The following is a 14,033-nucleotide window of genomic DNA, read 5'->3' on the forward strand; positions in this document are numbered from 1 at the left end:
GAACCAGCTCCTCCAGAACTGATGGTCCAAAGCAGCCCAGTAGGGAGAGGAGCCTGCAAACTGTCCACCAGATCACAGATCACTCTTTACTCAGTGCTGTTGTGCAGGATAGATGTCCTCTGCTTCCAACCTTCACCACACTCCAGGATCCCAAGGAATCAGGGTGCAGCTCCACAAGCTCTGAGGTCTCCCAGGGAATCAGTTACTGCCTGTAACTCCCACAATGGAGTCCTTCTCAGGCACAAACCACTTCCTCCTTCCCCTGCATTCCATTCAGAATGTCCATGACCTCCAGCTAAGGCTTCTCCTAGCCTGCTTACACACCTACTTTTAAACTTATACCTCTTACAAAGTCCACTTGTCTTGGTTCAAAATCTCATCAGTCCCACTGGGATTCGTTGATCTTTGGCTTTGTCCTTGGTTGGCACTATGCAGGTTAACATTGTGCTTCTTTGGCCCTGTGCAGTGGCTCTTTTTGTATTCCCTTCTCTTGGAATCAGACATAAACATTAACCACAGTCCAATAACATTTATCAATAAGTAACAGGTTTCCATAGTCTAAAGCTTTGGGTGTGCAGGGACATTAGGGTTAATGGACATTTTTAAACTTACCATAGTGCAAAATAAAAAAAAAAACCTTTTTAATACTTTTGTAGCATGTGCTTCAAATTAAAAAAAATGAGTGAAAAATAAAACTAAAATATTGTATTGCAAATACAAGGGAAAAATAATAATGTTTTAAAAATCAAAAATATATAGCTTAGGGGCAGCTGGATAGCTCAGTGGCCTAGAGATGGGAGGTCCTAGGTTCAAATCTGGCCTCAGATACTTCCCAGCTATGTGACCCTGAGCAAGTCACTTGACCACCATTGCCCACCCTTACCACTCTTCTACCTAGGAGCCAATACACAGAAGTTAAGGGTTAAAAATATATCTATCTCTATCTATCTATCTATCTATCTATCTATCTATCTATCTATCTATCTATCTATCAATCAGTGACACACTGTGTCAGCCAGGAAAAGGTAGAATACAAAGCTTTCTCACCCAAAATGAAATCCTTTTCCTTTTTAACTTGGCCATGAACCACTGTGTGAGTGCAAAAGATTTTCAGATAGTAACAGCTTCATAAAATAGTAGTACAGTAGTTAATGCACATTCAAAGAAATACTAAATCCCTGAAATTATAATAACCCAGTTAATGACAATAGCAAACAAACCCACTATCATATAGGATTTACATGAGTTGCTGTGTGACATTTTTTTCCAACCTTAGAAGCTAATGGATACTTGTCACAAGTTCTACAGATGTAGCAAATCTTTGGTTGAAATGCTCCCTCTTGGAGGCCATTCAGGGGTTCCATGCCCCTTAGGAAAATTTTATAAGACTATAACACATCACAGAGTAACTGTAGAAAAGATAATGGAGACACCAGGGATGTTTCAATAAATCTAAATGATTGTGGGTATACACACTGGGTTGTAGGAGAGACTAGACCAGGTTAGGGAGACCAGAGGTCACAGCTAAGCTGCTGCTAACTGACAAAAATGGCTGTTGATCAACTGTCACCACTGGGCCAGAGGCTTTGAATCCAACAGGCAATGTAAAAGGTTTAAACAGGTCTTAATTCTATTTAACTAAAATAAAGGTGGGAAAGGGAATTCTATACTTAAAACCTAAAGGGTATGGGGGCAGCTGGGTAGCTCAGTGGAGTGAGAGTCAGGCCTAGAGACAGGAGGTCCTAGGTTCAAACCCGGCCTCAGCCACTTCCCAGCTGTGTGACCCTGGGCAAGTCACTTGACCCCCATTGCCCACCCTTACCACTCTTCCACCTATGAGACAATACACCAAAGTACAAGGGTTCAAAAAAAAACCTAAAGGGTAAAACCACAGGACAAGGGGAGGACTTCTCTACTCTTAGTGATCTAAGCAAGCAGTGCCAAAGGAGCAGTAATGGAGTCTCTGGGAGACTGCATCAAACCTGGTTCCTGCCAGGCTTTGACCAACACAGCTAAGGGCTGAGGGTGGCTTTGGGGTTTCTCATTGTAATCCACCGATGATCTCAGGATGCCAAAAGCCAAGATGGTCCAAGGTAACCAAGTAGAGAAGCTGTGCTTGAGATGCTGTCCACCAGATCCCAAACTCCTCCTGCCTTGTTACTGTTCTGTAGTTTTTGTCCTCTTGTTAGAAACCACCACCACTCAGGATCCCAGGGAAATCAGGATGCAGGGTGTCCTTTGCTCTGAGATCTCCCAGGGCTAACAACAGTTTTGTCAACCCCTAATGGAGTCTCTCTCAGGGCACAAGGCACCTACTTCCTGCTCCTTCATTCCATCTTGGAATGCTCCAGCCTTCCTGCTAGGTCAACCTCAATCCTTAATTAATTATTAACTAATCTTCCTCTCAACATAACCAACCCTTTGGGTTTGCTCCCTCCTTTGGCATGGAACTGTAACAGCTCTAAAGGCATGTCTATTATATGTCCCATCCATTGTACTGGAGTTGAGGACTACAATATTGCTCCCTCCTTTCACATGAGACTGTAAAAGCTCTAAAAGGCATGTCTTTCCTATATCTCATCCATTTTAATGTGGAGCTGAGATATTTAGCTCATTAAATTCTCCAAAGGTTGTTAATATAGATTGTAACCAGTTTGATAGAGTCCATCCATCATCACATATGTGGCAATTAACAAAGGCAAAAGGGAACAAAAGGCTATTAAGGCAACGTAATTTTGATGGATCTGTGACAAACCTAGCATCCATACGGAACTATGAATTTGCCACTAGAGAGGGTTTTTGATGACAATTATGGGCTTGTACAATGATATTTTGTTAGTACAGTTATAGGGGAAAGGTACAAATAAAAATAATATAACAGAATATACCCAATAGGCAAAAACACAGTAACTTAAAATGATTCAGCGTAACAGAATAGTATTGATTAGATACATACATGAACTTAAAAAATTAAATCTTAAAGCAATCAGATACAGAAACTTCTATAAAATAATGGAGTCTGAAAAGGCTTAAAAATCCACCCCCAGATTCTTTAAGGTTTCTTCCTCTCTCCAGGATCATTATCCATTTAGGTTCCTTTTGTTACACTCCTGGGGTCTCTCATAGTGAAGTGGAATTCCACACTGAACATGGTGTGGAGGAATCCCAAATTGGATATGTTTGAAAGACTGCACAGGCCCAAATGGCAAGGGGGTGTGAGGAGATGAATTTCTCCCCTGAATCTCAGAATTATTCAAGCTAATCGCAAGGACCATTGCACCCAGAAATGGTAGGAAGAAAAAGTGTCCTAAGACTGGGAGCTGTTTGAAATAGCTAATGCACTGTTCTTTTATAAAGTGAGCCATGCTTTGTAAGTCTACTTCCTGTTTGGAAGAGTAACCTTCCCTTTTGGGGCAAGACTCTAGTGGCCATGTGCTACCTCAGTCCCCTCCCCCATAGGCAGAGCATGGAAGCCTATCTGGGTTAACCAAAATGGGACAAGGGCTAGAAAAGCAGCTGGAGCAGGCTCGAAAACCCATGTTGGTCGGGGCAATATTTTCTACTTCACCCTCTGCAGAAAAAAACAAAGGTGCTTCTAAATGGCTGTTGAACCCTCCAGCAATCAGCTTGGACTGCAGTAGTTCACAGACAGAAGGAACAGCAAGGACCCCCAGGCAGTGTCTGGTGAAACCTGGGGCAGTGGCAGCAGGAGCTTGGCTTCCATGGAGGGTCATCCAGCAGAAAAACTGCAGGATCAGCAGAAGCAGGCAGCTGGGTTAGCAGCAGGATGCTGGAATGGCAAGAGAAGTGACTAATCCCTCTTGGCCAAGAGATCCCAAACAAATTGTTCTCTCTCACCTAGACAGAAACCCCACCTTCTCTGTAGCTTTATCCTCCTCATCCCTTAGGCTCAGAACCAACGAGCCTCCCTTGACTCCTCACTGTCCCTTACCCATGTATCCAATACGGCCCTAGGACCAGTCAGTTTCACCTTTGCAGCATTTCTCCAATAAGCCCCCTTCTGTCCTGTGTCATTGCCATCCTCCTGGTGGGGGCCCACATCACCTCTCTCCTGGACTATTAAGAAAACCTGCTGCTGGGTCTATCTCCCACAAGGCTCTTCCCACACCAAGGCCTCCTCCATTCTCCCACCAGAGTGATTTTTCTACAGTGTAGTTCTGATAGTGTCATTCCCCTATTCTGTAAACCCCAGTGGCTCCCTACTCCCTCCAGCATCAAATACAAGCCATTCTGTTTGGTGTTCAAAGCCCTTTTTCCCATTTTCTTATTCATTACTCCCCAGTCTGTATTGTGGATTTGGGGAACCTGGTCTCCTGGATTCCTTCATCTGCAGACTTAAAAAAATTCTTTACTTTCTCTCTTATTGATGGTAAGCATCTGTTGTGAGAAAGATGGCTAAGAGATAGGCAATTGGGGGGTAAGTGGCTTACCCAGGGTCACATAAGTAGGAAGTGTCAGATGCCATATTTGAATCCAGGACCTTCTGTTTCTAGTTCTAATTCTCTATTCACAGAGTCATCTAAATGCCCCAAAATGGAAAGTTTTGGTATTTTTAACCCTTATCTTCCATCTCAGGATCAGTTCCAATATAGATGAGTGATGAGGACTGGGCAGTCAGAGATAAATGACTTACCCAGGATCACACAGCTTGGAAGTGACAGGTCACATTTGAAGCCAGGCCTTCCTGATTCTAGACCTGGCACTATCCACCATGTGATCTGGCTGCATCTAGTTCCAGGCATTTTCACTGCCTTTACCTCATGTCTGAAATATTTTCCCTCCACATTTCAGATCACTGACCCCTTTAATCTTCCTGAGAGTCCCAGCTAAAGACTAAAAACTTTCCACAGGAAACTTTCCATCATTCCTCTTAGTCAGAGTGCCTTTATTCTTTCCATTATTCCTTATTTCTCCTAGACAGAGCTTGCTCTGTGTCCAAGTGTCTTTGTATTATCTCTGTCCTCAACTGGGCTGTGAGCTCCTGGAGGGCAAGGACTGTCTTTTGCCTCTTGAGGAGTCCCCAGAAGTGCAGAACAGGTGCTGAATGTAGAGGGAATTGAAATGACAATTTCTGGTCCTTGAGATGCACTGAATGTGTGTCCCTATCTTCTCTGTATTTACCTCCTTTTCTCCACTGTGGTCCTGCAGTCCAACACAAGAAGCATCCTCCTGGAGCAAATGGGACGCCAGAAGATTCTTCCCATGATCCCCTCTGTCTTTACCTTCACCTTTAGCCCTCCTGGGTTTCCTCCTTCCTCCCTTTCTCCTTGTCTGTAGTTGTTAAAAGAAGTCTCTTTCTCCTCTTTCTTTTTGCTGCTACTGTTGTCTTCAGTAATTCACTCCTTCTGCATTTTTTGGTAGTTCCGGGTGTATAAGAAGCAAATGTTCTCTTCCCTTTGGGGTCTCTTCCTAAAAATACTGCAGACCCCTCTTCATTAGTGAACATCTATTGTTTAGTCCAACATTGTGAAGCTCACATTTTCAGGTGTTGGGAGTGACATTTAACCAAAAGGTAAACCAAGGCAGCTCTCCAAGGAAGTCAAGCAGGAGAATGCTGCCTGTCAATAAAAGGGAAGAGGTACTTGCCTCTGTTAATGCTCCAAATCCTAAGCAGAAGGTTAGATCTCTTTGATAGGTTTGGAGGAGCACAGAACAAAATAACAGACAGAGTAAGTGATGTCTATCATAGGATGGAGGTTCACCATTGGTTATAAAGCTTAAATAATCGGGGACACTGTGACTGACTGGAATAATCAATAACAAGGAGCCTGCAATGCCCCAGCCCTCCTTCTCTCCTCAGACTAAGAAGAGATTCTTGTGTGAATCCAGTGCAAGGTCAGGGCCCTGACTTTGTGGTGCTGAGTCAGGAGACAGAGAACCAGGCCTAAGGCAGTTGCCAGATAAAAACGGTTACTGGTAAATAGGATCAATATATAAATGATTCTACATTGGCTTTCTCAGAGGATAGGCCACCCTGGGCTGCATCCTGAGTCCCTGCGATTTCTATAACATATTCTCTCCTTTCTTGTGCCTTCCACAGTATTATAAGTAAAAACTGATCTGGGCACTCATTACTAGATTGATGAGCATTTATTAGTAAAGAGAGAGTTTGAGAGAGGCAGAACAAGAGAGAGGCCTCAGCCTTTCTAGATCTTGATTCAGCTTGGTCAGGCTGAGCTTGCCAGAGATCAAGAGATCAGGAAAGCTTAGAGACAAACCCCCAGCCCAGAGAGCCATTTAGTTCCAGGGAGAGGCACAAAAGCCCCCTCTCCTTCCCTGGTCTGCCTTTTATCTTCCCCAGCTCCTTCCTCCATGACTCAGGCTCTGGCACATTAGTGACTCTCACAATGATGCTAGCTGCCCTGGGACACAGCAACAGGGTAACAGACACGGGACTGACACCTCCACCCCACAGCTGGCGCCCTGGGGATCCAGACTGCACTGGGGGATGCCCTGGAGATTTCCCTTCACACACTAGAAACTCCTTGGCTTCCCTCCAGAGCATCCTAGAGCTGCTTCTCTCAAGCCTCCATTGGGCTCTTACAGACTCAGCTTCTAGTGCTGGCTCTGACACTGACAAAGGGCGGGACCTTTGGGCCCCTCCCTTATCCGTAGGTCAGTTTCCTCCTGTAACTGACCAGAGGTGGGCTCTTCACTGTGATGTAACTTTCAGCCTTCTGTGCTCTGCCTTGGGCTGCTCTAGGAGGTGGTGACTTTCAAGGATGTGGCTGTGGACTTCACCTGGGAGGAGTGGCGCCTCTTGTCCCCTCCCCAGAAGGAGCTGTACAAGGAGGTGATGCTGGAGAATGCCCGGAACCTGCTCTCTGTGGGTAAGGAGGCTCTTCCTGCTGCCAGAGTCTGCCATCCAAGGGAATATCGTCCTCAGCAACAGACAGGGTTGGGAGCAGTCATGAGGAAGTGAAGTGGGCTGGTATGCTGAGTCCCAGAGCCAGGGCCCTCCTGCTGCCTGGTTCTCCTGTAAAAGGACTTTGCATTGTTTAATGAGATCTTGGGGGCTCGCTTTGGTGCTCCTGAAGTCTGAGGTCAAATGCGTGTGGGATAATCTCAGACAAGGAAGTAATCTCAGAGCTGATTCTCCCTGGGCTGAAATTATGACTCCCAAACCCATCTGTGAAAACTGTTCAGGAGGGTTTTCCTCCCACCCTCTTCCCCTTTACAGTGGATCTACTATTAGGGATCTTTTTCTCTTTAACCAGCATAAATGTGTAGCTCATAGCTCCTTGGTGTCCCCAGGAGAGTTGGTTTGTCCTTAGACTTCCTTCCTATTGTCCTATGTCTCCAGCAGAGCCAGTGAGGAAGGGAGGGAAGGGATGAAACATTTATAACAACCTGCTCTTGTCCCAGGACTCTGCCAAGAGTTTTCTCTGTAATATTCTGGCACTTCTTTCTCACCTTCATCTTCCTAATTCAGTCACACAATTTTTACAGATGAAGAAATAGATTTGATTAAGTGGCTTGTTCTGAGGCACCCACATAGAAGCTGTTTGTGGTGAAATGTAAACAGAGACCTTCCTACCTCTAATTTGAGGCCCCTGCTCCCTCCCTTTCTAGCTGCCTCCCATTTCCAGATAATGGAAAACTATGGACTCAATCCAGCCTTCTCTGAAGAAAATACCCTAGAACCTAACGTTCTGGTTCTAGATTGGTTTCCCGAACTTCTCCCCCCTGCTTGCTCTCCTCTATGATCATCAAGATGAATGGACTGGCTGAGAGATAGCCTTGGGCCCAACGAGGATTGTTTAGTTCCCCAGGAGAAGAGGCAGAGACTCCCCCAGAGAACAGTCTCTGGGGTTCAGAGAGGTGTCAGGGAGGGGGGAGCAAGCAGGATAATGGAATTAAAGGTGATCCCTCCAGGTCCCTGAGTCTAGGGCTTCAGAGTGACCCAGAACACTGGCCTTTGGATCCCGTTGGGAGTTTAAGAGTTTATGCCAGAATGGACCAGAACAGGTTGGGGGCCAAGGGCTGTTGCTTATTTGAGGTCCCCCAGGAGGGTAATAGGCCCATCCTACCCTGGGCTCTTGCATTGCAGACACTGAGGGGGAGGACATATTCCTGTGGGAACCCCATGGACAGAGTCTCTGAGTAGAATCACTGGACTCCCCAACCTTTCCCTAAAGAGTACTCAATGACAAGCTTCTCTCCATCCTCCTCCCTGACTGATTCCCCATGCCCAGGGCTTCCAGCTCCCCCAGAAGATGTACTCTCCTTTTTGGAGCAGAGGGAAGCCCCATGGATGCTTGAGCAAGAAGGCCTGAGGAGCTGCTGCCCAGGTGAGGGAGGGGGGAAGAGGGGTGGGAGAGCTGGATTGACCAGAGGCTTCTGGGTGCTCTGGTGAAACCAGGGCTAGATTTGGTCACAGGAAGACCTGACTTGGAATTCAGAATTTTTAGCAGGGGATCCCTTGGAAAGTCACTGAGCCCCCAAGCCTCAGTTTCCCCATATGTATAATGAGGGTGTTGGACTGCATTTCCTATCAGCTCCCTTCAGAGGATCAGTCTGTGACCCTCCAAGAACTCAATGTTTGTGACTGAAGGGCCTGGAAGTCTCCTGCAGGTGCCAGAAGGGCTGAGCTTATCCCCTCTCAACTCTTTAGTATCCAGAAACATGTATGAACGCTTGCTCTGTGCTGGGTCCTGGGCTAATTTATAGGTGACCTAAAGGGCTGCAGTGGACTTCCCCTGCCCTCATGGAACTGACTCTCTGTTAGAGTAGATAGCAGCATGCCGACAGTTCTGTAGAAGCTCTCCAGATCCCAGCTCCAGGGAAGCCAATCACGAGAGAGGGCTCTGAAGGGAAGGAGCACTAGGGTAGTCTAATGGGACGAGGTGGCCTGGGGCTTCAGGAGAGCCAGAGTGATGAGTCTGGGGGAAAGTATAGGAGAGAAAACAAGGGAAAGGCACAAGCAGGACTCACTGAAAATAGCCATCTCTAGTAGTTTAGCCCTGAAGCCGATGATAGACATTGGACAGTATTTCATGGGGAGGAAGCAAACAAATGAGAGTGTTTGGACCTTTAGGGAGAAATGGTTTATTTGTTCCCAGAGGAAGAGAATCATTAGCTTCTTAGTGAGGGAAAGGCTGAAGATGAAAGAACAATGGGGGCTCTGCAGGGAGAAATAGATTGGCTTAGATGAGGGATGGATTTGGCTTCTTTGCCCACAGAAAGCTTTTCTTTAGCAAGGAGAATGATCTTTTCCTCTTATCCTGAGGCCAGAGCGGAAAAGGAGGCAGTTGAGCTGGGTGAGCTGTGGAGGATAAGAGAGCTCTGTAGTGAGGTCCAGCTTTTGTTCAGTGAAATATGAGGTCAAGTTCTCAGCTTAGAAGGTGAGGCAGGGGTTGGGATAAACCCATGAGGGAGAGCTGGAGATCAAGGAAATATTTGGAAGGCTGCTATGGAGTGGCAAAAGGGAAACAATGAGGGAAACATCAAGGATTTACTTGCCATGGTGAGGACCCAGCTGAGGTCAGGGAGCCTCAATGTAGAGTGGAGCCAGGTAGCTGGTTTCCTGATTTTCCTTCTCTCCATTGACCTGCATCCCACGAGCAGGAGCAAAGACTGCTATCTTACTTGGAAGTGATCCAAGTATCATCAGCCCAGGCCCTGCCCTTGTCTCAGGCTCAGTCTTTGTCCTGTTCTTGGACAATCAGGTGACCACAGCACCTCATTTTAGGGAGATGAGAGCCTAGAGAGAAGTGTCTGGGATCTTCAGGACTGGGTCTGCCCTAGTTCCAATTGAGTTACTGTTGACTGCTGAGAAATAAGGGCAAGAGAGGGACAGAAACACAGCTGAGGCCAGAGCATACCTTTGCCTTCCAGGAGACAGACCAGAATGCAAAGATCCTGGTAAAGGCTGGGCCTGACATAAACCTTGGGCCCAGGCCTTAAACATGTATTCAATAGTAACTATGTTCTAGGAACTGTGTGAAGCCCTGAGCATACAAAGGAAGGGAAACACCAGTCTGGACTGTCCTGGAGCTCACAATCAAAAACCCGGACATGGAGGTGGTTTAGAAAGAAACAACAGATCCTGAATCTCACTCTAAGATGATCCAGGGAAAAAGGAGTGCTGGGGAATGTAAATGCATTTAATTCAACAGGGAAATCAGGAACTGGAGGAGTGAAGAGAATGACAGTTTAAGGAGAAAAGTAATCCAAGGAGAAAATAGTCCAAATTCTAATGATAAAATTAAACATCACCATTTGCATATGGCCCCTAGTATGTGTCATACACTTTATAAATATTATCTCACTAGATCCTCATACGAACCTTAGGAGTCACTTGATATTGTTATGTCCATGTTATAGTTGAGGAGCCTGAGACCAACAGAGCTCCTGTGACTTGCCCAGGGTTAAAAGTCCTAGCAAGTTTCTGACTTACAATGAAATTGTACCACTACCTGTATTGGATTTTTAAAAAACAATATCATGAAAACACCAGTATCTATATAAGGTGGGAAATAGGAAGAGAATAATATAAGCTTTCATTTCCTTATAAAAGCATCATGGACTCAACTTACTGTATGAGACATATTTTTAAACATGGGAAATGCCATGTTTTTTAAAAATTGTATTCAGTAGAAGGATTTTATTTTAGTGAAAAGAGGCATTTAAAGAAAAGTAATGGCTGCTTTCAAGGAAAAGAGAACAGAACAAAACCTTTATGCCTTGGATAAATGCAAAAATGCTGAATTTCTTCATTTGATCTCAGATACTGGAACAAAAATAAGGTCTAAAGCAACCATGAAGGGAATTATATAATGCTTATGGAGAAGCTAAATGATGAAATAATAGGAATATTTAGTCTATATGCACCCAGTGGTGTCATACCTATGAAGAGAAGATTGAATATATAGACAATGAAAATGAAAGCTAAAATATTGAAAGCGAATAATAAGTACTGTGGACAGAGCAAGCCCAGTTAGAAGATTCAATCTTAGCTACCAGAATTTTGGTCCAAGTTCCTTATCCAGCCTTCCTGAGATCATGGTCTGGGTTAGGAATGTAATAAAGCTAGCCTGTCCCAAATCCCAGATTTATTATGAAGAGCCAATGAGATCAAATGGGAGACTGTTATTTAAATTGTTCTTTATCTTTGTGGTAATGAATTTTCAAAGGCTGTGTTGTGCACATTTAAGTTGGAAGACGTTTTTTCTTACCTGAGGAAATAGGATATAAAGTGGTTTATGTTCTGTCAGTGGAGGAAAGGAGATAAAGTTATATATGTGTATATGCTGCTCTATATGTTTTACTGTTTTTTTCTTGTAGGAGAGATTAGACCTGAAATGAAGGTGAATCCAACAGAGGTGAGCCTCTCTGTGGAAGAAATGGACCTGCACAAATTCATGCATGTTGGTCCCAAGAACTTTGCTTTTAGAGAATCCTGTGTTGCTCCTCAAAATTCATCTCATATTGAACATCAAAGAATGAACACTGAGGAAAAATCTAGCGAAAGTAATCAGTGTAGAAAGACTTTTATGCACAGGGCCAATCTTGCTGGACATCATAGAATGCTTACTGGGGAGAAGCCTTATGAATGCAAGCAGTGTGGAAAGACATTCAGTCAGAAACCCCATCTTACTGTACATCAGAGAGTCCACACTGGGGAGAAACCTTATGAATGTAAGCAGTGTGGAAAGACATTCAGTCAGAGCTCCCACCTTGCTAAACATCATAGAACACATACTGGTGAGAAACCTTATCAATGCAAGGAATGCGGAAAGACATTCACAGAGAGGTCCACTCTTGCTGTACACCAGAGAATCCACACTGGGGAGAAACCTTATGAATGCAAGCAGTGTGGAAAGACATTCACTATTAACTCCCATCTTGCTGTACATCATAGAATCCACACTGGGGAGAAACCTTATGAATGCAACCAGTGTGGAAAGACATTCACAATTAACTCCCAACTTGCTGTACATCAGAGAATCCATACTGGGGAGAAACCTTATGAATGCAACCAGTGTGGAAAGCTATTCACTGATAGCTCCACTCTTGCTAAACATCAGAGAATCCACACTGGGGAGAAACCTTATGAATGCAACCAGTGTGGAAAGACTTTCAGACTGAGTTCCTCTCTTGCTCTACATCAGAGAATCCACACTGGGGAGAAACCTTATGCATGCAGGCAATGTGGAAAGCAATTTAGTCAGAGCTCCCACCTTGCTAAACATCAGAGAATCCACACTGGGGAGAAACCTTATGAATGCAAGCAGTGTGGAAAGTCATTCACAGACAACTCCTCTCTTGCTATACATCAGAGAATCCACACTGGGGAGAAACCTTATGAATGCAAGCAATGTGGAAAGGTATTCAGTCACAACTCCAGTCTTGCTATACATCAGAGAATTCACACTGGGGAGAAACCTTATGAATGTAAGCAGTGTGGAAAGTCATTCACAGATAACTCCTCTCTTGCTTCACATCAGAGAATCCACACTGGGGAGAAACCTTATGAATGCATGCAGTGTGGAAAGGCATTCAGTCACAACTCCAGTCTTTCTGTACATCAGAGAATCCATACTGGGGAGAAACCTTATGAATGCAAGCAATGTGGAAAAAAATTCAGTCACAACTCCAGTCTTTCTGTACATCAGAGGATCCACACTGAGAAGAAACCTTAAAAATATAAGCTATGCGGAAAGATCTTCACATGCAGCTCCAGCTTGTTATTGTGTGAATGAAATTCACCCTCCCCCATTTCTGGGGCAGCATACCTTGTGTGATCCTGAACTTGATTCAGAAGCAAGGATTGCATGATGGAAACCCTTGAGTGAGGATAGAGTGGTGGAAAGAAAAAGGCAGCAATTGATTTGAGAGATCACGAGAGGCAGGGTGATGTCTTCTGTACTGCCCCATGAACTTTTCCCCTTGGGCAGCCCAGGCAAAATAAAAAGCCACAGTTGACTCTGAGATGGGATTCGTGAGAGTTAGTGGGCAGATAAAAGGTTAAACTGAGGCAAGAGTGGATATCCAAGCTCTTCTCTTTTAGTTTTGCTGCTAGATAAATTTCCCTGTGGGCATGGCTAGGGCACCCTAATGGTGGCCACAGAATAGCAAGCTAAATGGAGCATTGAGGAAAGTATGTCTCTCCTATTTTTCCATCTTTCCCCCCTACTACGTTATATTAAACAAGATTGACTTAGGGCCAGTCTCATAATTTTCCCTCTTTTACTATATCACAGAAACCACAGACATTCACACTGAGCTCTCACCTTGCCCAGAATCAGACAATTCATTCTACTATGTCATAAGTTCTCCTAAGATGAAGTCCAAATGGACATAAGATTTAGACCTAAAGTGTGATTTGATTTCATATTGCTCACTGCTGGGCCCTAGGCTCAGTACCACATACTTGCTACAGGGGCCATAACTCTAACTCTCCCTGTCCCCTCCTAAGTTGGGGTTTCTCTTCCACAGTAGCAGTAGCCATAGCAGGAGCCCCAAACAGATAGGGAAGAAAGACCAGAGATTTTTCAAAAATTGGTGAACAAAAATGGTACTTCCGACCAGATAATCCAGAAAATCAACTAATAATCCCTCATTGTCACGAATATGACAATGAAAAAGTCAAGTTGACTTCCCCTGGGTTCGCCATTATATAAATTACTAAATGATTTGGATGAAGCAGGATTTCTCAAGGAGCCTTGGATGTCAAGGAAGGAGACAAAGAGGCTGTGGGAAGCCCAGACATTGAAGTCTTTTTCCTGGCCCCACTTTGGCTCTTTTGACTTTAACATTCTAAAAGAATTGAAACAAATTATTGGCAGTAAGGATTCCAGAGGATATTCCAATTCATGGTTCTGGGAATATCACCTTGATGGTCCAACCAAACTGAGTATTAGAAATAACCTCTCTGTTAAATCTGGAAAAAAAGCTGACCTCCTGGCCTCTGCCCAGCTCACCTGCCATAAGGCTACTCCTCTTGATCCAGGCAATCCTGACTCCTTTTACACCTCTCCTTAACATGCTCCTCTCTACCTCCCAGTCCA

At 44.6% G+C, this 14,033-nt stretch overlaps 1 protein-coding gene across 1 annotated transcript; it reads left to right on the top strand.

The window, feature by feature from the left end:
* Positions 1-3,492: 3,492 nt before the first annotated feature.
* Positions 3,493-12,665, top strand: LOC123230543 (zinc finger protein 345-like). Its single transcript, XM_044656676.1, has 3 exons — positions 3,493-3,775; positions 8,217-8,312; positions 11,308-12,665. The coding sequence occupies exons 1-3, from the start codon at positions 3,493-3,495 to the stop codon at positions 12,663-12,665; spliced, it is 1,737 nt and encodes a 578-aa protein (XP_044512611.1).
* The last annotated feature ends 1,368 nt before the right edge of the window (positions 12,666-14,033 follow it).

Source organism: Gracilinanus agilis, chromosome 1, assembly GCF_016433145.1.
Source record: "Gracilinanus agilis isolate LMUSP501 chromosome 1, AgileGrace, whole genome shotgun sequence".
NCBI classification, from domain to species: domain Eukaryota; kingdom Metazoa; phylum Chordata; class Mammalia; order Didelphimorphia; family Didelphidae; genus Gracilinanus; species Gracilinanus agilis.